Source organism: Somniosus microcephalus, chromosome 6 (genome assembly GCF_052327205.1).
Source record: "Somniosus microcephalus isolate GS21.2 chromosome 6, FLI_Smic_1.0, whole genome shotgun sequence".
Lineage (NCBI taxonomy): Eukaryota > Metazoa > Chordata > Chondrichthyes > Squaliformes > Somniosidae > Somniosus > Somniosus microcephalus.
This window is the reverse complement of record NC_140992.1, coordinates 35,149,652-35,176,264: the sequence shown is the minus strand read 5'-3', so window position 1 is coordinate 35,176,264 and position 26,613 is coordinate 35,149,652. Positions and strand designations below refer to the sequence as shown.

Here is a 26,613-nt window from a genome sequence, read left to right as displayed (position 1 = left end):
AAGTTAGGTGGGTGTGTGTGCTGTGAGGAGGATGCAGAGAAACTCCAGTATGATATGGACAGGTTGGGTGATTGGGCAGATGCATGGCAGATGCAGTATAATGTGGATAAATGTGAGGTTATCCACTTTGGTGGCAAAAACAGGAAGACAGATTATTATCTGAACGGCAATAGATTGGAAAAAGGGTAAGTGCAACTTCCTTGTGCACCAGTCGCTGAAGGTAAGCATGCAGGTGCAGCAGGCGGTTAAGAAGGCAAATAGTATGTTGGCCTTCATAGCGAGAGGATTCAAGTACAGGAGCAAGGATGTCTTGCTGCAGTTGTACACGGCCTTGGTGAGACCACACCTTGAGTATTGTGTGCAGTTTTGGTCGCCTTATCTGAGGAAGAATGTTCTTGCCATGGAGGGAGTGCAGCGAAGATTCACCAGACTGATACCTGGGATGGCAGGAATGACGTACGAAGAGAGATTGGGTCGATTAGGCTTATATTCGCTAGACTTTAGAAGAATGAGGGGATCTCATTGAAACTTATAAAATTCTAACAGGACTAGACAGACTAGATGCAGGAAGGATGTTCCCGATGGCGGGGGAGTCCAGAACCAGGGGTCACAGTCTAAGGATAAGGGGTAGGCCATTTAGGACTGAGATGAGGAGGAATTTCTTCACCCAGAGAGTGGTGAATCTGTGGAATTCTCTACCACAGAAGGCAGTAGATGCCAATTCATTAAATATATTCAAGAAGGAGTTAGATATATATCTTAAGGCTAAAGGGATCAAGGGATATGGGGAGAAAGCAGCGACAGGGTACTGAATTTGGATTATCAGCCTATTATAGAGAAAAAAACAAGTCAGCTTGGTAGACAGGGCAAATATATAAGGGCAAGGCTGGATGGCATCTATTTTAATGCAAGGAGTCTTGCGAATAAGGTGGATGAACTGAAGGTGTTGATAAACACATGGGAGTATGATATTGTTGCTATCACGGAGACATGGTTGAGGGAAGGGCAAGACTGGCAGCTCAATATTCCGGGGTACAGAATCTTCAGGCGAGACAGAGGGGGAGGTATAAGAGGAGGGGGTGTCGCAATATTAATTAAGGAGTCAATTACTGCAGTAAGGAGGGATGATATATTAGCAGGGTCCTCCAATGAGGCCATATGGGTGGAGCTTAAAAACAAAAAGGGGGCAAGCACTTTGCTGGGAGTGTACTATAGGCCTCCAAACAGTCAGGGGGAGATAGAGGAACAGATATGTAGGCAAATCTCAGAGAAATGTGCAAATAATAGGGTAATAATAATGGGGGATTTCAACTTCCCCAATATTAACTGGGATAGTCAGAGTGTGAAAGGCTCAGAGGGTGTAGAATTCTTAAAGTGCATCCAGGAGAGCTTTTTGAGCCAGCATGTAGAAAGTCCTACAAGAGAGGGGGCGGTACTGGACCTAATTCTAGGGAATGTGGCCGGCCAAGTGGAAAAAGTGCTAGTAGGTGAGCACTTTGGTGATAGTGACCATAATATGGTAAGATTTAAGGTGGCCATGGAAAAGGACAGGGATGGGCCGGAAATAAAGGTTCTAAATTGGGGGAAGGCCGATTTTAATAGGATAAGGCAGGATCTGGCCAAAATGGACTGGGATCAGCTACTTGTAGGAAAATCCGCATCGGAGCAATGGGAGGCTTTCAGAAGGGAGATTGAGATCATACAATGGCAACATGTTCCCGTAAAGGTCAAGGGTGGTTCCAAAAACCACAGGGAACCTTGGATGTCAGGGGATATACGGGAATGGATTAGGAAAAAAAGGAGGGCTTTTGGTAGATACAAAAGGCTAAAGACGGAGGAAGCCCTAGAGGAGTACAAAAAGTGCAGGGGGATACTTAAAAAAGAAATTAGGAGATCAAGGAGGGGCCATGAAATAACACTGGCAAGCAAAATAAAGGAAAATCCGAAGATGTTTTATAAGTATATTAAGGGTAAGAGGATAACTAGGGAAAAAATAGGGCCCATTAGGGACAAAAGTGGCAATCTGTGTGTGGAGCCGGAAGATGTAGGAGGGGTTCTGAATGAATTTTTTGCGTCTGTTTTCACTATGGAGAAGGACGATGTAGACATAGAAATAGGGCGGGGGGACTGTGATATGCTCGAACATATTAACATCGAGCGGGGGGAGGTATTGGCGGTTTTAGCTGGCCTAAAAATGGATAAATCCCCAGGCCCGGATGAAATGTATCCCAGGCTGCTGTGTGAGGCAAAGGAGGAGATTGCGGGGGCTCTAACACATATATTCAGGACCTCTCTGGCCACAGGGGATGTGCCAGAGGACTGGAGAACCGCTAATGTAGTACCATTATTCAAGAAGGGTAGTAGGGAAAAACCGGGGAACTACAGGCCAGTGAGCCTAACATCAGTGGTAGGAAAATTATTGGAAAAAATCCTGAGGGACAAAATTTGTCTCCACTTGGAGAGGCAAGGATTAATCAGGGATAGTCAACATGGCTTTGTCAAGGGAAGATCATGTCTGACTAATTTGATTGAATTTTTTGAGGGGGTGACTAGGTGTGTGGATGAGGGTAACGCAGTGGATGTGGTATACATGGATTTCAGTAAGGCCTTCGATAAAGTCCCGCACAGGAGACTGGTCAAGAAGGTAAGAGCCCATGGAATCTAGGGTGCCTTGGCACATTGGATACAAAACTGGCTTAGTGGCAGAAGGCAGAGGGTGATGGTCGAAGGTTGTTTTTGTGACTGGAAGCCTGTGGCCAGTGGGGTACCACAGGGATCGGTGCTGGGTCCCTTGCTGTTTGTGGTCTACATTAATGACTTGGATATGAATGTAAAGGGTATGATCAGTAAGTTCGCGGATGATACAAAAATTGGTAGGGTGGTAAATAGCGAGGAGGGTAGCCTCAGTCTGCAGGACGATATAGATGGGTTGGTCAGATGGGCGGGCGGAACAGTGGCAAATGGAATTTAACCCGGAAAAGTGCGAGGTGATGCACTTTGGGGGGACTAACAAGGCAAAGGAATACACAATGAATGGAAAGACCCTAGGCAAGACGGAGGGTCAGAGGGATCTGGGTGTGCAAGTACACAGATCCCTGAAGGCGGCGGAACAGGTGGATAAGGTGGTAAAAAAGGCATATGGGATACTTGCCTTCATTAGCCGAGGCATTGAATATAAGAGCAAGGAGGTTATGATGGAGCTGTATAAAACACTGGTTAGGCCACAGCTGGAATATTGTGTGCAGTTCTGGTCGCCACACTACAGGAAGGATGTGATCGCGTTAGAGAGGGTGCAGAGGAGGTTCACCAGGATGTTACCAGGGCTGGAGCGCTTCAGCTATGAAGAGAGACTGGGCAGGTTGGGTTTGTTTTCCTTGGAGCTGAGGAGGCTGAGGGGGGACATGATTGAGGTGTACAAAATTATGAGGGGCATAGATAGGATGGATGCTGAGGAGCTTTTTCCCTTAGTAGAGGGGTCGATAACTAGGGGGCATAGATTCAAGGTAAAGGGCGGGAGGTTTAGAGGGGATTTGAGAAAGAACTTTTTCACCCAGAGGGTGGTTGGAGTCTGGAACTCACTGCCTGAAAGGGTTGTGGAGGCAGAAACCCTCACAACATTTAAGAAGCATTTGGATGTGCACTTGAAATGCCATAGCATACAAGGCTACGGGCCAAATGCTGGAATATGGGATTAGATTAGACAGGGCTTGATGGCCGGCGCGGACACGATGGGCCGAAGGGCCTCTATCCGTGCTGTATTACTCTATGACTCTATGACTCTATGACTCTATGATCTCATTAAATGGCGGAACAGGCTCGAGGGGCCGAATGCCCTACTCTTGCTCCTATCTTCTATGTTTCTATGAAACAAATCCAGTTATGAAACAGAAGTATAAAAGGACTGCAAAAATAAAGTAAAAGTAACAACTATTAAAGATGAATTAAACTGCCTGTACAGCAATGTACACAGCATCCAGAATAAAATGGGGAAACTGGTGGGAATAATCTATAGCAAGGAACCAGCTGTAATAGGAATAACTGAAACATGGCTACATAAAGAACAGGACTGGCAATGAAATATTGCAGGTTATGACATCACCATACTGGTTAGGGAAGGAAGAGGGGGTGCTGTACTAATTAGAGATAACATAATGTCAGTAGAAAAAAGGGACATAACTAACAAAGTTAAAAGCAGAATACATATGGATTGAAATAAAAGATATGAAGAGATCGACCACGCTAATATGGTTATACTACAGACCACCTAATAGTGGAAAGGAGTTGGTGGAAGATATACTTAAGGAAATATGTGAAATGATAAAGGACATCGAATAATAATCATGGGAAATTTAAACTACCCCCAAATAAACTGGCAAGAGGTAACAAAAGGGGTACAGGGAATGGAGTTTTTACAATGTGTACAGGAGTCTTTTCTTACCCAGCATGTAAAAAGCCCAACAAGAGAGGGAGCATTGCTGGATCTAGTAATGGGAAATGAACCAGAACAGGTAAGAGAAGTAAACGTAGGGGAACATCTAGGTAATAGCGATCACAACATAAGCTTTAAGATAAAGTTTGAGAAGTACATAAGTAAGACAAAGACCAAAGTAATAAATTGGAAAAAAGCTGCTTTTAAGTGGATGGGAATGGAACTAGGAAAAAGTAAACTGGAAAAATTTACTGACAAAGAAATAGAACAGCAGCAGAGAACATTTAAAATGGTGATCAATAGCATCCAGGACAAATATATCCACTAAAAAGCAAGAACAAACTAGCCAGTAATGACACACCATGGATGAATAAAGAAATAAGGCCAAAATTGAAACTAAAAAAAGGCATACACTGAGTACATTGACAACAAAGGAGAGGATAACAAAGGGGAATACAAAAAGGTTCAGAAAGAAGTAAGAAAAAACAATTAGGAAGGCAAAGAGAAACTACAAACTTAAATTATCAAGGAATATATAAAAAAGTAAAGTATTTTCCGGATACAAAAATAACAAAAGAACAATCAGGATAGGGTTAGAGCTACTAAGGAATATATATGATAAAATCACAGGTAATGACAGCAAAATGGTATGAAAATTAAATAATTACTTTGCCTCGGTATTTACCAGGGAGACGAACACGGTGGACATACCATTAGAAGAAGAGATCAACCAAGATATAAAGATATTTAAGATAGAAAGGGTGAGATAAACTAGTCAAACTTAGAGAGGGTAAAACCCCTGGTCTGGATGGATTCCATCTGCACATATTAAAAGAAGTTAGGGAAGTTAGCAGAAGCAGTATTACATATATATAAAAGTTCATTAGGAAAGGGAATAGTGGCAGCAGACAGCTAATGTGATTCCTATATTTAAAAAGGGAGATAGAACAAGTCCAGAGAACTATAGACCAATTAGTTTAACATCGGTGGTAGGAAAGGTAATGGAATCCTTACTCAAAGATGTAATAGAAAATCATCCAGAAACTGGAAATATAATAAAAATTATTTGAAAAGGGAAGGTCATGCTTGATTAACCTTATTGAATTATTTGAAGAAGTAACAGAAAGGATAGATAAGGTCAATGCAGTAGACATAATGGGCTGGATATTCCGACACCCACGGGTGCATACGAGCTACGCAGGCACCCATTGGGGCTTCGTAAGTGCCGGTTTCAGGCATGCAAAGTGCATACGCTAAAACCCAGTGCTTCCGATGTGTCAAGAATCCTCTTCATCATCCGCCTGCCTGGGAGATGGGCCTCCCCGGGCAGAGAGTTCCGTACGTAGGAAGCCTCCGATCGGAAAATCCGGCCCAATATATTTGAATTTCCAAAAGGCTTTTGATAAGGTAGTAGATTTATGACTAAGTTCAGAACATGTGGAGTCAGAGGACAAGTAGCAGAATGGATAGCAAGCTGGCTAGAAAACAGAAAACAGTGAGTAGGGGTTAAAGATACTTACTCAGACTGGCAAAAGGTGGGAAATGGTGTTCCACAATGATTGGCACTGGAACCACTGTTGTTCACCATTTACATGAACGATTTGGGAATCGGAAGTACAATTTCAAAATTTGCAGATGACACCAAATTGGGGGCGTAATTAATAGAGAAGGACTGTGGCAAAATACAGGAAGACTTTAATAAACTTGCAGAATGGCCGTGTAATTGGCAAATGAACCTAAACATAGCTAAGTGTGGAGTGGTACATTTTGGTAGGAAGAATAAGGAGGCCACATACTCCTTGGAAAGTAAGTGTTTAAACAGGGTCGAGGAACAGAGGGATCTGGGGGTAAAGATACACAAACCACTAAAGGTAGAGAAGCAGGTTAATAAGGAGATAAAAAACCAAACAAAGCTCATTTCTAGAGGGATAGAATTTGAACACGGAGAAGTTATGTTAAACTTGTATAGAACCTTGGTTAGACCACACTTGGAGTACAGTTAACAGTTCTGGTCTGCATATTATAAATAGGATATAGAGGCACTGGAGAAGGTGCAAATAAGATTTACTAGGATGATACCAGAACTGAGAGTTATACCTGTCAGGAAAGATTGAACAGGCTGGGGCTCTTTGCCCCAGAAAAGAAAAAACTGAGGGATGACCTAAGATTATGAAAGGGTTTGATAGGGTAGACGTAGAGAATATATTTCCACTTGTGGGCGAGACCAGAACTATGAGCCATAAATATAAGGCCATCACCAATAAATCCAATAGTGAATTCAGGAGAAACTTCTTTACCCAGAGAATGGTTAGAATGTGGGACTCGCTACCACAAGGAGTAGTTGAGGTGAATAGCATAAACACATGAGGTAGAAAGGAATAGAAGGATATGTTGATGGGATTAGACGAAGAAGGGCGGGAGGAGGCTCATGTGGGACGTAAACACCGGCATGAACCGGTTGAGCCGAATGGCTTGTTTCTGTGCTGTAAATGCTATGATTTTGTGGTCAGCAATGAAGGTACGACACTTGCCATTTACTACGCTGCCAGCTGCCCACAGAGTTTTTGCGGGCTTTTGAGCAGAGACTTACTGTCATCGGGTATTTGATCCATGTGATTAAGAGAGAGGGTGATAAAAGAAACAGACAGAAAAAGTAAAGAAAAATCTATTAATTTAAAAAAAAATCTCCAACACTAATTAAATTCTGAATGAATGAGACTCCACACTTGTAAAATTAAATATTCAGGGCCAAAGAGGTTGTTTGGCAGTAATTATGACTGATCATGCCATTAAAAATTCACTTACGCCTGAATGCACCAGCCCTAACTTTTTCTGCCATGTTTAGTGGGTAACTAGTGGGTAAGTACCACAACTCCACGCTCTTACATGGATTTCAATGCCGAGTTGATCGGCGAGGTCCTGTGGTGGAGCAAGGCAACTCGCACCACAATTTCCAGATTTCCGCATTTAACTGTGCATGTGCAGACTCTGGAAGTTGCTGTCCAATTTACTCCATAACGGTGAGCGCCGATAACCTCACCATATTTCTCAACGCAGAATCCTGGCCTATGTAACACTATGTAACATGTAAATATTACAGATGAGCAGCTCATTGGAGGAACATAGCAAGGGAAAAGAGGGTTAGGAAAAATAAGCACGTACACAAGAAAATAAAATAATGACCTGTAAAGTGATTAGGTGGAGAACAGTTTACAGATCGTTCTTTTTCTTGTGTATGTGGTCATTTTCCCTTGCTCCATGTTCCCTTGTCCTGTTCTTCTTTATAAGCTGTCCATCTGTAACCTTTTCTGGCTCTGACGAAGGGTCATAGACCTGAAACATTAACCGAAGCTTTCTCTTTTATCAAGGATGCTGCCTGACATCCTGAGTGTTTCCAGCATTTTCTGTTTTTATTTCATACTTCCAACATCTGCAGTATTTTGCTTTTTGTTTCTAAGATTTATACCTGGAGACGGTAATGTGTTTTTTTGGTTCCTGGAAAATAGAAATAATGTTTCCCTTACCCACCTTAGCTGCATAAATAATTCTTTATGTAAACAAACATTGTTTTCCAATTCTCACTATAAACAAATCAAAAAAAATCAAGCGCTTAATCATCTCCCTATGTTGCTTAACTCATATATCTGTTAGAGGATATATTTATTTATGATTGGATGTTCTATCTATTCTTCAAAATAAGTAAGGTTCTTGAAACGTCAAGGTTAACACTCATAGATTTATTAAGTACATGCAATAGTACTTAAGCATACACTAAAATAGTACTTACAGCCACACACTGGGTGATATAGGTTGGGATTCTACATAAGAACATAAGAAGTAGGAGCAGGAGTAGGCCATACGGCCCCTCGGGCCTGCTCTGCCATTCAATAGGATCATGGCTGATCCGAACCTAGACTCACGTCCACTTCCCTGCCCTCTCCCCGTAACCCCTAATTCCCTTATCTGCTAGGAAACTGTCTATCTCTGTTTTAAATCTATTTAATGTTGCAGCTTCCACAGCTCTCTGGGGTAGCAAATTCCATCGATTTACTACCCTCTGAGTAAAGAAGTTTCTCCTCATCTCAGTTTTGAAAGGGCAGCCCCTTATTCTAAGATTATGCCCCCTAGTTCTAGTCTCACCCATCAGTGGAAACATCCTCACCGCATCCACCCTCACAACCCCTCTCACAATCTTATGTTTCGATAAGATTGCCTCTCATTCTTCTGAACTCCAATGAGTAGAGGCCCAACCTACTCAGCCTTTCCTCATACGTCAACCCCCTCATCTCCGGAATCAACCGAGTGAACCTTCTCTGACCCGCCTCGAGAGCAAGTATATCTTTTCTTAAATATGGAAACCAAAACTGCACGCAGTACTCCAGGTGTGGCCTCACCAATACCCTGTATAACTGCAGCAAGACTTCCCTGTTTTTATACTCCATCCCCCTTGCAATAAAAGCCAAGATTCCATTGGCCTTCCTGATCACCTGCTGCACCTGCATACTAACATTTTGTGTTTCATGCACCAGGACCCCCCAGATCCCTTTGTACTGTAGCACTTTGCAGTTTCTCTCCATTTAGATAATAACTTGCTCTTTGATTTTTTTCTGCCAAAGTGCATAACCTCACACTTTCCAATATTATATTGCATCTGCCAAATCTCTGCCCACTCACTTAGCCTGTCTATGTCCTTTTACAGGTTTTTTATGTCCTCCTCACTCACTGCTTTCCCTCCCATCTTTGTATCGTCGGCAAACTTGGATATGTTGCACTCGGTCCCTTCCTCCAAATCATTAATATAGATTGTAAAGAGTTGGGGTCCCAGCACTGACCCTTGCGGAACACCACTAGTTACTGATTGCCAGCCCGAGAATGAACCATTTATCCCAACTCTTTGTTTTCTGTTAGATAGCCAATCTTACCCCCAATCCCGTGATTTTTTATCTTGATCAGTAATCTTTTGTGTGGCACCTTGTCAAATGCCTTTTGGAAGTCCAAATACACTACATCCACTGGTTCCCCTTTATCCACCCTGTATGTTATGTCCTCAAAGAATTCAAGCAAATTTGTCAAACATGACTTCCCCTTCATAAAACCATGCTGACTCTGTCCTATTAAATTATGTTTATCCAAATGCTCTGCTACTGTTTCCTTAATAATGGACTCCAACATTTTACCAACCACAGATGTTAGGCTAACTGGTCTATAGTTTCCAGCTTTTTGTCTACTTCCCTTCTTAAATAAGGGTGTTACATTAGCAGTTTTCCAATCTGCCGGGACCTTTCCTGAGTCCAGGGAGTTTTGGAAAATAATCACCAATGCATCCACAATCCCTACCGCTACTTCTTTCAAGACCCTAGGATGTAGGCCATCAGGTCCGGGGGATTTATCCGCCTTAAGTCCCATTATTTTACTGAGTACCACCTCCTTAGTGATTTTAATCGAGTTTAGCTCCTCCTCCCCCCCCCCCCCCCATTGCCCCCTGTTTGTCCAGTGTTGGGATATTTTTAGTGTCCTCTGCTGTAAAGACTGATACAAAATATTTGTTCAGCGTCTTTGCCATCTCCATGTTCCCCACCACTAGTTTCCCGGTCTCGTCCGCTAAGGGACCAACGTTCACTTTAGCCACCCTTTTTCTTTTTATATAGCTGTAGAAACTCTTGCTATCTGTTTTTATATTTTTTGCTAGTTTACTTTCATAATCTATCTTCCCTTTCTTAATTAATCTTTTAGTTATTCTTTGCTGGCTTTTAAATGCTTCCCAATCGTCTAATGCATTCCTGTGCTGAGCTCAGTATTCAGGTTGATTGAAGCCTTTGAATCCAGACTCTCATTACGATTTGTCACATGTTATACCTTTACCTTACTCCTACTACGTGACCATATGTTATCCCATTAGCTGATTATCCCAAAAGTTAAAAATTATTCTATTCAAGGAGAAACTAATAAGAACCTTATCAATAACTTAGTTTATAAGCTGATTTCCTCACTAACTGATGATACAAAGATAGGTGGGAAAGCAAATTGTGTGGAGGACTTAATAAATCTCCAAAGGGATATAGATAGGTTAAGTGAGTGGGCAAAAATCTGGCAGATGGAGTATAATGTAGGAAAATGCGAGGTTATCCACTTTGGTAGGAAAAATAAAAAATAAAAAAGCAGATTATAATTTAATTGAGGAAAGATTACAAAATGCTGAGGTACAGAGAGATCTGGGGGTCCTTGTACATGAAACACAAAAAGTTAGCATGCAGGTTCAGCAAGCAATTAGGAAGGCAAATGGAATGTTGGCCTTTATTGCAAAGGGAATGAAGTATAAAAGTAGGGAAGTCCTGTTACAACTGTACAAGGCATTGATGAGACCACAACTGCGTACAGTTTTGGTCTCCTTATTTACGGAAGGATATACTTGCATTGGAGGCAATTCAGAGAAGGTTCACGAGGTTGAAGAATGAGAGGGGATCTTACTGAAACATATAAGATTCTGAAGGGGCTTGACAGGGTAGATGCAGAGAGGATGTTTCCCCTCATGGCGGAATCTAGAACTAGAGGGCATGATTTCAGAATAAGGGGGCACCCATTTAAAATGGAAATGAGGAGGAATTTCTTCTCTCAGAGGGTCGTGAATCTTTGGAATTCTCTTTCCCAGAGAGCTGTGGAGACTGGGTCATTGAATATATATAGGAGGGAGATAGACAGATTTTTGAATGATAAGGGAGCCATGATTTTATTGAATAGCCGAGCAGGCTCAAGGGGCCAAATGACCTACTCCTGCTCCTAGAAACATAGAAACATAGAAGATAGGAGCAGGAGTAGGCCATTCGGCCCTTCGAGCCTGCTCCGCCATTCAATGAGATCATGGCTGATCATCCAAATTCAGTACCCTGTCCCTGCCTTCTCCCCATATCCCTTGATCCCTTTAGCCTTAAGAAATATATCCAACTCCTTTTTGAATATATTTAATGAACTGGCCTCCACCGCCCTCTGTGGCAGAGAATTCCACAGGTTCACCACTCTCTGGGTGAAGAAATTCCTCCTCATTTCAGTCCTAAATGGCTTACCCCTTATCCTTAGACTATGACCCCTGGTTCTGGACTCCCCGGCCATCATAAACATCCTTCCTGCATCTAGTCTGTCCAGGCCTGACAGAATTTTATAGGTTTCGATGAGATCCCCTCAATCTTCTAAACTCCAGTGAGTATAAGCCCAATCGACCCAATCTCTCCTCATACGTCATTCCTGCCATCCCAGGTATCAGCCTGGTGAATCTTCACTGCACTCCTTCCATGGCAAGAACGTCCTTCCTCAGGTAAGGCGACCAAAACTGCACACAATACTCAAGGTGCGGTCTCACCAAGGCCCTGAACAACTGTAGCAAGACATCCTTGTTCCTGTACTCGAACCCTCTTGCTACGAAGGCCAACATACCATTTGCCTTCTTAACCGCCTGCTGCACCTGCATGCTTACCTTCAGCGACTGGTGCACAAGAAAACCCAGGTCTCTTTGCACTTCCCCTTCTCCCAATCTATTGCCATTCAAATAATAATCTGCCTTCCTGTTTTTGCCACCAAAGTGGATAGCCTCACATTTATCCACATTATAGTGCATTTGCCATGTTTCTGCCCAATCACCCAATCTGTCCAAATCGTACTGGAGTTTCTCAATATCCTCCTCACAGCTTACCCTCCCATCCAGCTTTGTGTCGTCTGCAAATTTGGAGATATTACATCCAATTCCCTCATCCAGATCATTAATACATATTGTGAACAGCTGGGGTCCTAGGACCGATCCTTGCGGTACCCCACTAGTCACTGCCTGCCACTCGGAAAATGACCCGTTTATTCCAACTCTCCGCCTTCTGTCTGCCAACCAGTTCTCTATCCAAGTCAATACCTTGCCCCCAATCCCATGTGCCTTAATTTTGCATGCTAATCTCTTATGTGGGACCTTATCGAAAGCCTTCTGAAAGTCCAAATACACCACATCCACTGGTTCTCCCTTATCTATTTTACCAGTTACATCCTCAAAAAAATTCCAGTAGATTAGTCAAGCATGATTTACCTACGTCTTATGTTCTTATGTGTTCGAACAAGCTATTTTTCTGTTGAGCTAATGAGATCAATATTATTCCCTATTTCATTATCCCATCACACATTTCTCTTGTTACCTATAATTGCTATTCCACCGAGTGAAACTGCTATTTAAAAGTCTGGTCCTAGTTCTAAACTCTAATTAAAAAGGATGGCAAAGGCTCCCCGCCGAGGCACTAAAGCATGGCGGAGAAGCAATACTGGCGCGAATTCATGAACTCATTTCTCTTATCTGGGAGGAGGGGAGCATGCCAGGGGATCTCAGAGGTGCCGTAATTGTGACCATCATCAAGAAAGGTGACAAGTCCGATTGCGGTAATTACAGAGGAGTTTCCCTGCTATCTGCCACAGGGAAAGTCATCGCAAGAATCCTCCTCAATCGCCTTCTCCCAGTGGCCAAAGAGCTCCTCCCAGAGTTGCAATGCGGATTCCGCCCACGAAGGGGCACAATGGACATGATCTTCACTGCACGTCAATTACAAGAGAAATGCAGGGAACAGCACCAACAACTGTATATGGCCTTCTTTGATCTCACAAAGGCCTTCGACACTGTCAACCGCGAGGGATTATGGAGTGTTCTCCTCAAAATTTGGCTGCCCTCAAAAGTTTGTCACTATCCTCCGCCTGCTTCACGACGACATGCAAGCCATGACCCTGACCAACGGTTCCACTACAGACCCAATTCACGTACGAACTGGGGTCAAGCAAGGCTGTGTCATCGCACCAACGCTCTTCTCAATCTTCCTTGCTGTAATGCTCCATCTCACCCTCAGTAAGCTCCCCACTGGAGTCGAGCTAATTTACAGAACAAACAGGAAACTGTTCAACCTCCGTCACCTCCAGTCCAGATCCAAGGTCGTCCCATCCTCTGTCGTCGAATTATAGTATGCAGACGATGCTTGCATCTGCGCTCACTCGGAGGCCGAACTCCAAACCATCGTAAACACCTTCACCGAAGCATACGAGAGCATAGGCCTTACACTAAACATCCGTAAGACAAAGGTCCTCTACCAACCTGCCCCCGCCAGACAGTGCTGCCCCCCGATTATCAAAATCCACGACAAGGCCTTGGACAACGTGGACCACTTTCCATACCTCGGGAGCCTACTGTCAACAAGGGCAGACGTCGACGACGAAGTCCAACACCGCCTTCAGTGTGCCAGTGCAGCCTTCGGCCGCCTGAGGAAGACTGTTTGAAGACCAGGACCTCAAACCCGGCACTAAGCTCATGGTCTACAGGGCAGCAGTGATACCTGCCCTGCTGTATGCCTCAGAGACATGGACCATGTACAGCAGGCACCTCAAAGCACTGGAGAGGTACCACCGATGCTGCCTCCGCAAGATCCTGCAAATCCATTGGCAGGATAGGTGCACCAACGTCAGTGTTCTTGCGCAGGCCAACATCCCCAGCATCGAAGCTCTGACCACGCTCAATCAGCTCCGATGGACGGGTCACATTGTCCACATGCCCGATACGAGACTCCCAAAACAAGCGCTCTACTCGGAGCTGCGGCACGGCAAGCGAGCCCCAGGTGGGCAGAGGAAACACTTCAAGGACACCCTCAAAGCCTCCTCGAAAAAGTGTAACATCCCCACCGAAACCTGGGAATCCCTGGCCCAAGACAGCACAAAGTGGAGGAGAAGCATCCGGGAAGGCGCCGAACACCTCGAGTCTCTTCGCCGGGAGCAAGCGGAAGCCAAGCGCAAGCAGCGCAAGGAGCGCACGTCAACCCAAGCACCCCACCCACCCGCCGCTTCAACCACCATCTGCCCCACCTGTGACAGAGACTGTAGGTCCCGCATTGGACTCATCAGTCACCTGCGAGCTCATTTCTAATGTGGAAGCAAGTCATCCTCGGTTCCGAGGGGCTGCCTAAGAAGAAGAGAAGAATTAAAAAGATATCTACAACAGCCGGGGGCTGCTCTACTGGCTTCAGTGACACTTCCAACAAAAGCAGAAAACAAGTGCTGTTTGACGAGGGCTCTTCACATTATATATGTGCATCATTCATCGAAAGTTATAAAGATTAGTGCGACATGGAGTTAATAATCAGTTTGGTGAGAGCGAGCGCTTTTCATCATTACCTGATGCACACACTTGTACAGACGTGTACATTACTGGGACCTCCCCTGGGGCCGCGGGGTGGGATTGCTCTTACCTGGCTCTGTGAGGTAACTCTGATCTTGTGCTTCTTTGGGTAGCGCTGACTCGGATATAAGGACTGGTTGTGGGGCTGCGCACCAGACACCGGGACACCACCGCTGGGATTCGGGGTCAGCTCCAGATCACATCGCCGTTCAGTCTCCGCTTTGCTCCAGGGTGAGCTATTGGGGGTTATTGTAATACGGGTTATTTCAACAGAGAAGGGTTATTGTAATAAGAGGTGTGGGGTGTAACAAGGGGAGCCACGGGGCACAGATCCCCACCCCCCCCCCCCCCAACTGCTGAAATGTGATCATCTTGTCCAATATTCTGCCCATTTTGAGTGAGGTCAGCGCCTGGTTGTGTTACGGAGGGAACCGGCCGTCGGAGCGTTTGCTTGTTGGGGATTTGAGGGGAAACTCACTGGGGTAGACTGGACCCCCATGGAAATGAATAGAGCCGGTTCATTGATACAGAGATTGGCAATCGATTGAAGTTCTGACCAAAGGTCAGAAACGTGAACTCTGTCTCTCTCTCTCCACGTGCTGCCTGACCTGCTGAATATTCCCAGCATTTTCTGTTTCTATTATTGAAGGAGTAGATTTGGTTTATTAGACCGTACGATTTGAATAAACAGAATTGGGTTCATTTGCAGACAGATTGAAGTGAGTGGAGTTTAGGGAAAGTGTTCAGGACCCGTGTTAACGTGTTCGGTTTTCACAAATACAATCTGGAGCCCCGCTAAATTCACAGGTTGAGGGTGAGCTGGACACTCGAGTCCTTCTAACTGAAAGGGAGGAGGATGGTAAAGGTAGAGTCTTGTGTTCACAGGGAGCGCTGAGATGTGATGAGCGACAGGATATATTCCGGTTACTGCCACAGCTCTTTAAATATAGTTTCGAGATTACCGAGTAAGAAAGGCATTAACAATCCTGGACCTGCAGGGGCTGCTTGTACATGCTGGAAACTGACATTAATGCAGATGCTGGGAATACACAACAGGTCGGTGAACAGCTGGAAAGATTAAATACGGGGAAATTCATCTCAACTCAAACTCTGTCTCCCTCTCAGCCGAGAATGGTGTAAGGAAAGTCTGAAAGAAGAACGGGAAATAAATCATTCAGTGAGTCCCTAAAATTCTGCCATTTTCTGACACAAAACCTGGCAATCCTTTTGTTCAAATAGTGAATTCTTCCTACATAACGGATAGAACTGATTGGGAGGAGCTGGATTAAAATACATGTTAGCTTGATAACACCATTAAGGCAATCGGAGTATCCGGCAATGTTCATTCACATCTCCTCATCTCAGTACTCGCAGTCTTTTCATCAACACTTTTATATCGTTGATAAATCTTCAGAAGGAAAGACAAGTAAACAAGATTGTGTTCACAATTCGTTGTTAGATTTATAAAAGAGCATTTTATGATGATTCTTTAAAAAGGGCGAGGCGTCCTTTTTAAAAAGGTCCCCAATGGCGAGATTCTCTCCCCAAAAGGGCTGCCTCGGTAGACTTTCACTCTTTTAAAGGGGTTCTGACTAAGATACCGTCTGCTTCCCCCGAAGGTAATCGGAGGGGGAAAATCAGATGGCAACTTCCCACAAGCAGTTGTCGACTGGAACCAGATGATAGTAGCAGCAAGCTCACTAGACACATTTAAATATAAACTGAAGAATTTGGATGAGTAATTGCACTGTTGCGCTGGCCCAGTCTCCTCACTTTCCAAAGGTTGGCGGAGTACAGCTAGACTGCATGTGCCGACTCAACCGAGACAAGACAAGAGACACTTTACCTTAAGGTGAAGAGCGACATCGGCGTTACCTGTCAGTAGATCAGCTGTGTGCCCTTCATCAAAACAGGTAGGGAAGGAACCAAAAGAAGATGAAAAGAAGCAATTTGCACAATAGAGAAAATGAAAACAAAACAAAGCCTGGGTAAAGAAGTCTGACCCATTCACCTGAGGATTATCGATGCCTGGAACTAACTTTAGCAAAATGAAAATCAGTGTTTAAAAACACTCCTTTTTAAAGTTTAAGCTCTTTTTATATTAAAAAAATGATGCATGTTAACCCAATACACAACATGCAACCCCACAGCTTAAAAAGTGAGTGCCCTCTATGCTATATTTTAAAGAAATGGTTCAGTTTAATCATTTCTGCTATTCTCAGATGTTACTCTCCTCCTCCTGTTTCTGACCGCCAAGATCAGAGTGATGAGGTTGAGAAACCTAATTTAACCTCTTTGTCTTTCAGATCCTCCAAAGACGGTAACATGCAGGGGGTACTATTGATGCTGTTAGTTTCTTCCGTCTGTTTCACCACAGCAAACAGGAAGCATAGCCGCAACGGATGTCCTCAAATACCTTTGCAACAAAATTTCACTCTAAGAGAGGTTAGTAGGTAGTTAAATGTATAGCTGTAATAGTTAGTTAATTGTAAAGCTGTATGACATCATCAATTCCGTTATGTCAAGATATATTCCTGACAGCCTTTATGAAGTTAATAAACAGCACTAGTCAGGGGGACTGAATAGGACAGCAGTTTAGCACATGGGTTTTTCACCTGTGGGCCTTGGATTTCAATCCAGACCAGCCTGATGAAATCGATTCTTCTCTCCTGTTCAGAATAGAAGTCCTGTATGAAATGAGGTTTGGTTCCTACCACCTGGCCCATGTGGTGGGTGCAATGTTTAGTAAAACTCAGTAGTACTAAATTAGCAGATTCACTTAAAGAGGCCCAAAGTATGATTGTTGTAGCTACCAAATTTAAATAAGTGCAATAAGAAGTCTTCTTTTGAGTTTGGTTTTAAGGCAAATGTTTGAGATAGTTGAGAGAGCGTTATTTTGGATCTGGTTGTGCTATACCTGAACCGGGAGTCCTTGATGCTCACAATGGTTGACAAATCCTCAGGCATTGGCATCTATCACCTTGATGGCTGCAACATTTACACAAAAAAATGTAGAAGAGACTGCCAAGCACACCACATGATTAGTTCTGAGTGATTGCTAATAATTATAATGTGTTGTCACATGGGGATTGTATCCACAGCAAGTAACGCCACTAAGTTTATTTCAGCCAAAGGCTATGGCCTAGAAATTCAGTATAGCAACGTTCGGGGCGCTAAAGTCGGGCGGCCGCTAAAGTTTGCGCCCGGCGCAAGTTCGCGCCACCTTCGCCGATATTCAGTCGCATCGCCCCAAGAGGCTGCTGCTGCGCTAAAACAGGCGATGCACGACTATCATTAGGCGCTAAGCCGGCGGTCCGGGGCGATACCCCCGAGGGCGGGCGCAGCGCAGGTGCAGCTAGTTGCTGATTGACGGCAGACACGCTGGTGCCGGTCAGCTCTTAAAGGGGGAGGGTGGATTTGTTTGCCTGCCACGCCCTGCACACTGCAGCCCTGAAGCTAGGCCTGACCACTTCTGCTTCATCTGTGCAACGCCCAGGGCTATGGAGAAGGCCAGGGAGAGAGCGCAGCGCTTCAACGATGGCGACCTGAGGGTGCTGGTTGGCGCAGTGGAGCGCAGGCGCCATGTTCTGTTCCCGGAGGGTGGCAGGAGGCCGCCGCCCAGCGACTACCGGAAAGCCTGGAGGGAGGTCTCAAACAGGGTGACTTCCAACAGCGTGGTTGCCAGGACTCCTGTGCAATGCAGGAAAAAGTTCAACGACCTCACTCGGGTTGTCAGGGTGAGTACCCTTTCCAGTGTCCTCCTCATCCCTGCATGTGCACCTCAGTTTATGGGCAAAGGGACCTGAAAGCCCTAATGGCCAGCCCTCATCCAGCAGCTATGGGACTGTCATGAAAATCACTTGCACATTCAGCACTTTACACACTGTACAAGCTATTCGACCATGGGAGGCAGTGCAGCCAAGATCAGGGCTTCACACTGTCAGGGCCAGTCCACCATGGGAGGCAGTGCAGACAAGATCAGGGCTTCACACTGTACTTAGACGCCGTCCTTTCTCTTGCAGGCCAAGGTGGCTCACAACTGTAGGAAGCTACGTGAGACCGGGGGAGGCCGTCCTGACGTCAAAGAGCTCTCCGACCTCGACCAGCATGTGGAGCGCATTATGGCAGGACAGCTGATTGGCCCCGTCGCCAGTGGAGATGCCGCCCCTGTTCTGGGCACCAATGGTAAGGGCATCACCTTTTTGACCTCTCTCTTTCCACTTGCGCCTCAGATCAGCATCCTTTGCCACTGTCCGACCAATGCAGTGCATGGCAGCACTCATGCCTCCCTCGCTGCCGCCCTGTCCTCGCTCTAAAGCAACTCTTGTGCCTCCCTGCTTTCAGATGGTGAATCGCCAGGTGAGGAGGCGGGCCCTCAAGCTGCCACTGTCAGCGATTCCGAATTCGAGGAGGAGGAAGAGGAAGCCAGCCCATCAGTGCCACCCTCAGCCGCGCCAGCCCATGGCGATGAAGGGGACATGTCTTCCCTGGAGGGGAGCCGGGGGGAAGGGTCGGAGGAGAGTGAAGCTCCGGGGCCCAGCGGCCTGCAGCAACGCGGGAGGGGTGGGGAAGCTCGGTGGACTTCTCCCCAGAGGGTGAGTGCGGCCTCCAGTCCTGCGACGGTGAGCGCAGAGGAGGTGCAGCTCCTGGAGGAAATGGCCATCCAGGCTGAGCGCAGGCACACTGAGCTCATGGCTGCAGTGGCAAGGATGCCTGACTCCATTGAGTCTCTGTCAAGGAGTGTGCAGCAATTCGGAGCAGCACAGGCCAGGAGTCTGCAACAATTCAGTGCAGCACAGGCCAGGAGTCTGGAACAATTCAGTGCAGCACAGGCCAGGAGTCCGCAGGACTTCGCGGCAGCACAGGCGGCTTCTAGCCAAGTGCTCAGTCATGCCGTTCATTCACTGGCTGGTGTCATGCGGACACAGACCAGGGCCACACGGGCACTAACTGCTGCCACCCTCGTTGGATCGGCCAGGCATCGCCAGGGCACTCGCCGCGCAGCAGCAGCCCAGCAGTCTGTTCTTCAGCTGTTTGCTGCGCATGCTGCAGTGCTGGCCCGTGCGAGTGCCAATGTCTCAGGCAACCAGGGAGTACCTGCGATCTGCCAGGTTGGCACCATTCCTGCAGCCGACACTGCCACTCCGCCATTGCAGCTGCCACGAGCCGCTGGACAGACTGCTGCCGCCCAAGCAGAGTTGGAGCAGTCAGCAGCCGGCCCCTCCAGGGCCAGAGCTGGTGCAGGCCGACACCCAAGGGCATCTGCCGTCTCGCCATCTGACCCTCAGCAGCCTTCCCCCAGCCTTGCTGCAGCCACTGGGGTCCCATTGAGGAGGCGCTGCAGGGCGGGCAGGTGCCAGTCACGGATGCGAAAGGCATCGCCCTCGCAGGGCAAAAAGTAGAAGGTCTGGCCAAATGCTTTGTGTTTGTTGAAAGGCCGAGACTGGTGTAGTTGTGTTTTTGTAAGGCCGAGACGGGTGTCTTTCTTTGTTTTGTAAGGCTGAGACGGGTGTCTTTCTTTGTTTTGTAAGGCCGAGACTGTTCGTTTTGTGTTTTTGGAGGGGGCTTCTCTCCATTAGTTTGTAATGTGGGAAGGCCAGAGGTTTCCAAGTAATAAATGTTCTTAAATCGCACTGCCCATGCTTTATTTTGCAAGTCCTGGTTGCCCTGCTCGGCTGAGGGCTTGTGGAGCGGCTACATTCATCTGGTGACATTGGCACAAGCCATTCCCTGAGAGGGGGCCTAGAACCGACGTTCAATAAGCCGCCGACGGGCGGCCCTTGCACTTTCTGCCTCCCTCCTGTGCAGGTCCTCCTCCTCCTCCTCCTCCTCCTCAGGTGGTCCTCCAATCTCTGGTGGCAGTGGCTGAGTCCTGCGGATAGCCAGGTTGTGCAGCATGCAGCACATGACCATGAAATGGGAGACTCGCTCCGGCGAATATTGTAGGGCTCCACCGGAACGATCCAGACAGCGGAACCGCTGCTTCAGGACGCCGATTGTTTGCACAATGATGTTCCTGGTTGCTTGATGGCTGTCATTGTATCCCTCTTCAGCAGGGGTGCTGGGAGCACGGAGCGGGGCTATCAGCCAGGTACACAAAGGATAGCCTTTGTCCCCGAGAAGCCATCCTCATGGGTGAGGCTGAGCCTGGAACATGTCTGTCACAGAAGTCTGGCGCAGGATGAAGGCATCGTGGCTGCTGCCTGGAAAGCGGCCATTGACAGCTAGGATGAGCTGCCTGTGGTCACAAACCAGCTGAACGTTGAGCGAATGGTAGCCCTTCCGGTTGCGGTAATCCTCGGCATTCTCCAGAGGTGCCCGCAAAGCCACATGCGTGCAGTCAATGGCGCCCTGCACCATGGGGAAGCCGGTGAATGCTGCAAAGCCCATTGCACGCTGTTGCTGCTTGACAAGGGCCATGGAGAAGGAGATGAACTGACGTCTCCTTCTGAAAAGGGCATTGGTCACCTGGCGGATGCAGCAATGCACGGCGAACTGGGAAATGTTGGAAATGTCCCCAGTAGCGGATTGGAAGGAGCCGGTGGCATAGAAGTTGAGAGCCACCGTCACCTTCACTGCCACTGACAGAGACGTCCTGCTCCTCAGATGTGGCTGCAGATCACCGCCAAGCAGGTGGCAGACCTCAGTGACCACCGCCCTTCGGAATCGCAGCCTCCGAACACACTGCTCGTCAGACATGTTCAGATAGCAGAACTGCTGGCAGTATACCCTGGGTGGGTAAGGCCTCCTTTCCCGACACCTGTGGCCCCCTCTCCATCTGGCCAGGACTGCCACTCTCTCACGGCGTCTGTGAGCCCTTTGAATGCAATGGAGAAGGCCAGCGTTTGCACCCATTGCAGCCCCCATTATATGTTTGCAAACAATGATATGACACTGAAGGCAAAGACAAGTGGAAAGCTGTGGCCTGAAGCCACAAGTACCTGTCCGAGTGTTGAGCCAAAGCAGAAAGGTCTCTACCTTTGTCTCTCTGCAAAGATCCGTCTCTCAAAAAGGAGTGCTGCGAAATGGCAGCCTTTTCTACTGCAGGAGGTGTGCCCTTTAATTTGCGCCCCCCGCGCCCCGCATTGACTGAGAACCATTCCCCTCTACCAGTCGCTAGGGGCGCCAGGCGCACAATAGGGCGTCGCGACTGAATTTCCGGTTTGGGGCGCACAAAGGGCGTTGCACGAGGAAATGACGTCAGGATCTGCGTGCGCAGCTGAGCGCGCGCAAAGACTTAGCGCCGCCGCTAAATCTTGAGTGAAGTTGGGGAGAGGCACAGATCGCGCTGCGCCCGGCCGCTAGCCGCCTAGCGCCCAACATCTCCTCCTCCTAAGGCGCTACCGGCTGGCGCAAGCAACTGAATTTCTAGGCCTATGCCTTGAAATAACTATCGGATGTTGATGATGATTGGTGGAAGGGAAGTGATGTGCCTTCAATAACCACAAAACTAGAAGTTATAAACTTTAACAAGTTGGCTTTTAATCACTAAGATCAGAGCTAACATCTCAACACACTGACTGGCTCGCAGGAATGAGTCATAAAGATCCTGGGATCTTTATGTAAGAGAAGTCAGGGGTGGAGCCAAGAGCCGAGACCTGGAACATTCCAGGTTAGTCAGGAAAGAGGAAGTGAAACTATACACCGTGTGGGGGAGGGTAATATACATGAGTGCAAAACGAATACAGGCAAGCCAAACACATTTCATTACATTCACCCCTTCTTTAGATTTAGTCCATCGGGGTGATGTTTCTTAAAAGTTGGTATAAGTGAGTCTGTCAGGAGGTTTTGCGGTTCTCAGTGATCGGCGCAAAGCCGGTTGGGGTGCCTCTAGGGGAGTGGATTCTGGTTCCTCCGCTGTCCGGGCCTCCGCAGTGTCTTCCAGGTTATCTGCAGTGTCCTCCAGGTTAAAGTTGGGTATTGATACCTCTGGGCGTCCTGTCTCTTTTTGGTGTAGGTCTTCCTCGGGTAGTCTCTCATCGTTCTCTCCGCTCCCCGAGGGAGCGAGGTCTTTTATGGAAACAGTGTCCTCTCGCCCATCAGAGTATTCGATATAGGCGTACTGAGGGTTTGCATGGAGGAGCTGTACCTTTTCCACAAGGGGGTCCGTTTTATGGCCTCTCACGTGCTTCTGCAATAGTACTGTCCCCGGAGACGTCAGCCACGCGGGTAGAGATATGCCCGAGGTAGATTTCCGGGGGAAAACGAACATCTTTTTGTGAGGGGTAGCGTTAGTGGCTGTACATAACAGAGACCTTATGGAGTGGAGCACGTCTGGGAGGACTTCCTGCCAGCGGGAGGTCGGAAGGCCTTTTGACTTTAAGGCTAACGTGACAGCCTTCCAAACAGTAGCATTCTCCCTTTCCACTTGCCCATTACCCCGGGGGTTGTAGCTAGTGGTTCTGCTAGTGGCTATCCCCTTTGAGAGCAAGAACTGGCGCAGTTCGTCACTCATAAATGACGTCCCCCTATCGCTGTGTATGTAGTTCGGCATGCCAAACATGCAGAATAGATTACTGAGACACTTGATGACCGTGGCACTGGTCATGTCTGGGCAGGGAATGGCGAAGGGGAAGCGGGAATATTCATCGATGATATTGAGGAAGTATACGTTACGGTCGGCAGAGGGAAGGGGTCCCTTGAAGTCCAGACTTAGGCGCTCGAATGGCCGTGTGGCTTTGATAAGGTGTGCACGGTCAGGCCTGTAGAAACGAGGCTTGCATTCCGCACAGGTGCGGCAGGCTCTGGTCATTGCCCTGACCTCCTCGATGGAGTGGGGCAGATTGCGGGACTTTATAAAATGGTATAGTCGGGTGACCCCTGGGTGACAGAGGTCGTTGTGGAGACCCTGTAATTTGTCCGTATGAATGCTGGCACACATTCCCCACGATAGGGCGTCTGGGGGTTCATTAAGGGCTCCCGGCCTGTACATAATATCATAGTCGAACGTGGATAGTTCGATCCTCCACCTGAGTATTTTGTCATTCTTGATTTTCCCCCTTTGTTTGTTATTAAACATGAAAGCCACCGACCGCTGGTCGGTGAGCAGGGTGAAATGTTTGCCGGCTAGGTAGTGTCTCCAGTGCCGCACTGCCTCCACTATAGCCTGTGCCTCCTTCTCGACAGAAGAGTGCCTGATTTCAGGTTCCTGAAGGGTTCGGGAGAAGAAGGCCACAGGTCTCCCAGCCTGATTGAGGGTCGCAGCTAAAGCAAAGTCTGACGCATCGCTTTCGACTTGAAAGGGAATGCTTTCATCCACTGCACACAGTGCAGCCTTTTCAATGTCCTGTTTGATACTGGTGAAAGCCTCCCGAGCTTCAGATGATAGTGGGAAGGACGTCGATTTAATGAGGGATCGGGCCTTATCAGAGTAATTGGGCACCCAGTGGGCATAATACGAAAAAAATCCCAGGCACCTTTTTAAGGCTTTGGGATTGTGTGGCAGGGGCAGTTCCTTTAGGGGGCGTAATCGGTCAGGGTCCGGTCCAATTACCCCATCTTCCACCACACAGCCGAGGATACAGTGACGGGTTGTGTGGAAGACACATTTGTCTTCGTTGTAGGTTAGATTCAGCTTTAGGGCAGTTTTTAAAAATCTCGCAAGATTTAGATCGTGGTCTTGCTGGTTGTGCCCGCAGATAGTGACATTGTCCAGATAGGGGTAGGTAGCTTGTAGTTTATTCTCATCAACCATGCGGTCCATCTCACGTTGGAAGACCGAGACCCCATTTGTTACCCCGAAGGGCACTCTGAGAAAATGGTAGAGGCGTCCGTTCGCCTCAAAGGCGGTGTATGGGCGGTCCTCCGTTCTAATGGGGAGCTGGTGATACGCGGATTTGAGGTCGATAGTCGAGAAGACTCGGTATTGCGCGATCTGGTTGACCATTTCTGATATGCGGGGTAAAGGGTAGGCGTCCAGCTGGGTATAAATATTAACAGTCTGGCTGTAGTCAATTACCATCCGTTTCTTTTCGTTATTTTTAACTATGACTACTTGGGCACGCCACGGACTGGTACTGCATTCAACAATGCCTTCCCGCAGGAGTCTGTCCACTTCCGCCTTGATAAAGTGTCTGTCTTCCAGACTGTACCGTCTACTTTTGGTCGCTATGGGCCTACAGTTCGGAGCGAGGTTAGCGAATAAAGAGGGTGGGCTGATTTTTAAGGTTGATAGGCCACAGACTGTGAGTGGCGGCTGGGACCCGCCATATGCTAGCGTGACACTTTCGTGGTGGCACTGGAAGTCCAGGCCCAAGATTACATTAACACAGAGTTCTGGCATCACGAGGAGTTTAAAATCCTTGTAGTCCGTGCCTTTTACAGTCAGTGTTACCACACAGTAGCCCAAAATGTCCGAAGTGTGGGGCTTAGCAGCCATAGCAATTCTGCTCCGTGTAGGGGTTACCGTTAATGAGTGCTGCCGTACCAGGCTAGGGTGGATAAAACTCTCGGTACTCCCACAGTCAATTAAACATTTCGTTAAATTCCCGTTTACCTGTATGTCCATCATGGATTTTGTCAACGGGTGTGGCCTGGATTGATCCACCGTGATCGAAGCCACTGTTGGGCCCTGGGCGGCCGTTGAGTCGGGAAAAGATGGCGGATCCCAAGATGGCGGCCCGCACGGCACGCACGAGGCGGTGACGGAGTTGGAAATCGGATTCTCCCTGCAGACTTTGCTAAAATGCCCCTTTTTCTTACATTTGAAGCATGTAGCGTCCTTCGCTGGGCATCGTTGTCTGGGGTGCTTGGCCTGGCCGCAGGAGTAGCATTTCAGGCCTCGAGACATTGCCGCTGTAGTAGGACTCCTGGGCGAACTTCTGTGTGGGGACTCCGGCGGTGTAGAGCTGGTCTGAGACCTGGATGGGGAAGATGGCTGATTCCAAGATGGCGGCCCGCTCGGCGCGCACGAGGCGGTGAGGGCCGCATGGCCGGAAGAATAAGAGTCAGAGTTTTTCTGGGCCATGTCCAGTGATCGCACAGTGGCCACTGCCTTTTTTAAGTCCAGGGCCTCCTTCTCCAGCAGTCTCTGCCGGATATAATTCGATTTGAGGCCCGTGATGAAGGAATCGCGGACCAATTCGTCAGAGTACGCGTTGGCCGTCATGGCCTTGCAGTTACAGTCCCGGACCAAGTCCTTTAGGCCCTGTAAGAAATCGTCCATTGATTCCTCAGGTCGCTGCCTGCATGTAGCCAGCAGATGTCTGGCGTACACTTCGTTTACTGGCCTCTGGTATTGGGCCTTCAGGATAGTGATGGCCTCCGTGTAAGAGGTGGCGTCCCGGATGAACGAATAAATCCGATGATTAACGCGAGTAGTCAGTAGACTCAGTTTATCTACCTCGCTAGCGGATGAGGCCCTCGCGAAGAGTTCGAAGCATTTGAGCCAGTGTCCAAATTGATTTGATGCTTCAGCAGAATGTGGATCCAAGTCCAGACGCTCTGGTTTTAGGAGTCGATCCATCCTAGTATTCTTTAGTGATTAAAATTGATGTGCCTTCAATAACCACAAAACTAGAAGTTATAAACTTTAACAAGTTGGCTTTTAATCACTAAGATCAGAGCTAACATCTCAACACACTGACTGGCTCACAGGAATGAGTCATAAAGATCCTGGGATCTTTATGTAAGAGAAGTCAGGGGTGGAGCCAAGAGCCAAGACCTGGAACATTCCAGGTTAGTCAGGAAAGAGGAAGTGAAACTATACACCGTGTGGGGGAGGGTAATATACATGAGTGCAAAACGAATACAGGCAAGACAAACACATTTCATTACAGGAAGAAATTGCAACTCTGCCATTTCATCAGGCCAACATTTTGAGGGAAATAATTCAATTGAGATCTACTTGTTAGCAGATCCCACTGTTAATATGATATGGTGATATGAAAACATTTGTTGTCAGAAGGTTTAATGGTAATTGTTGTGCACTGCATAGTGTCCTGGATGTATTTCTTTAATTGCAAAGCTTAATTGATTTCTGTTAAGAGCATGTTAAACAGCTCAC

General features: G+C 47.2%; 1 protein-coding gene across 1 annotated transcript in view; it reads left to right on the top strand.

The window, feature by feature from the left end:
* The first annotated feature begins 14,688 nt into the window (after positions 1–14,688).
* Positions 14,689–26,613, top strand: part of LOC147115596 (uncharacterized) — a 41,154-nt gene continuing 29,229 nt past the window's right edge. The window contains exons 1-4 of the mRNA XM_085989977.1: positions 14,689–14,840; positions 16,916–17,054; positions 18,632–18,794; positions 18,954–19,204. Of these exons, the coding sequence (XP_085846103.1) occupies positions 16,935–17,054; positions 18,632–18,794; positions 18,954–19,204 (534 nt within the window). The 5' untranslated portion in view covers positions 14,689–14,840; positions 16,916–16,934. The remainder of the gene's footprint in view (positions 14,841–16,915; positions 17,055–18,631; positions 18,795–18,953; positions 19,205–26,613) is intronic.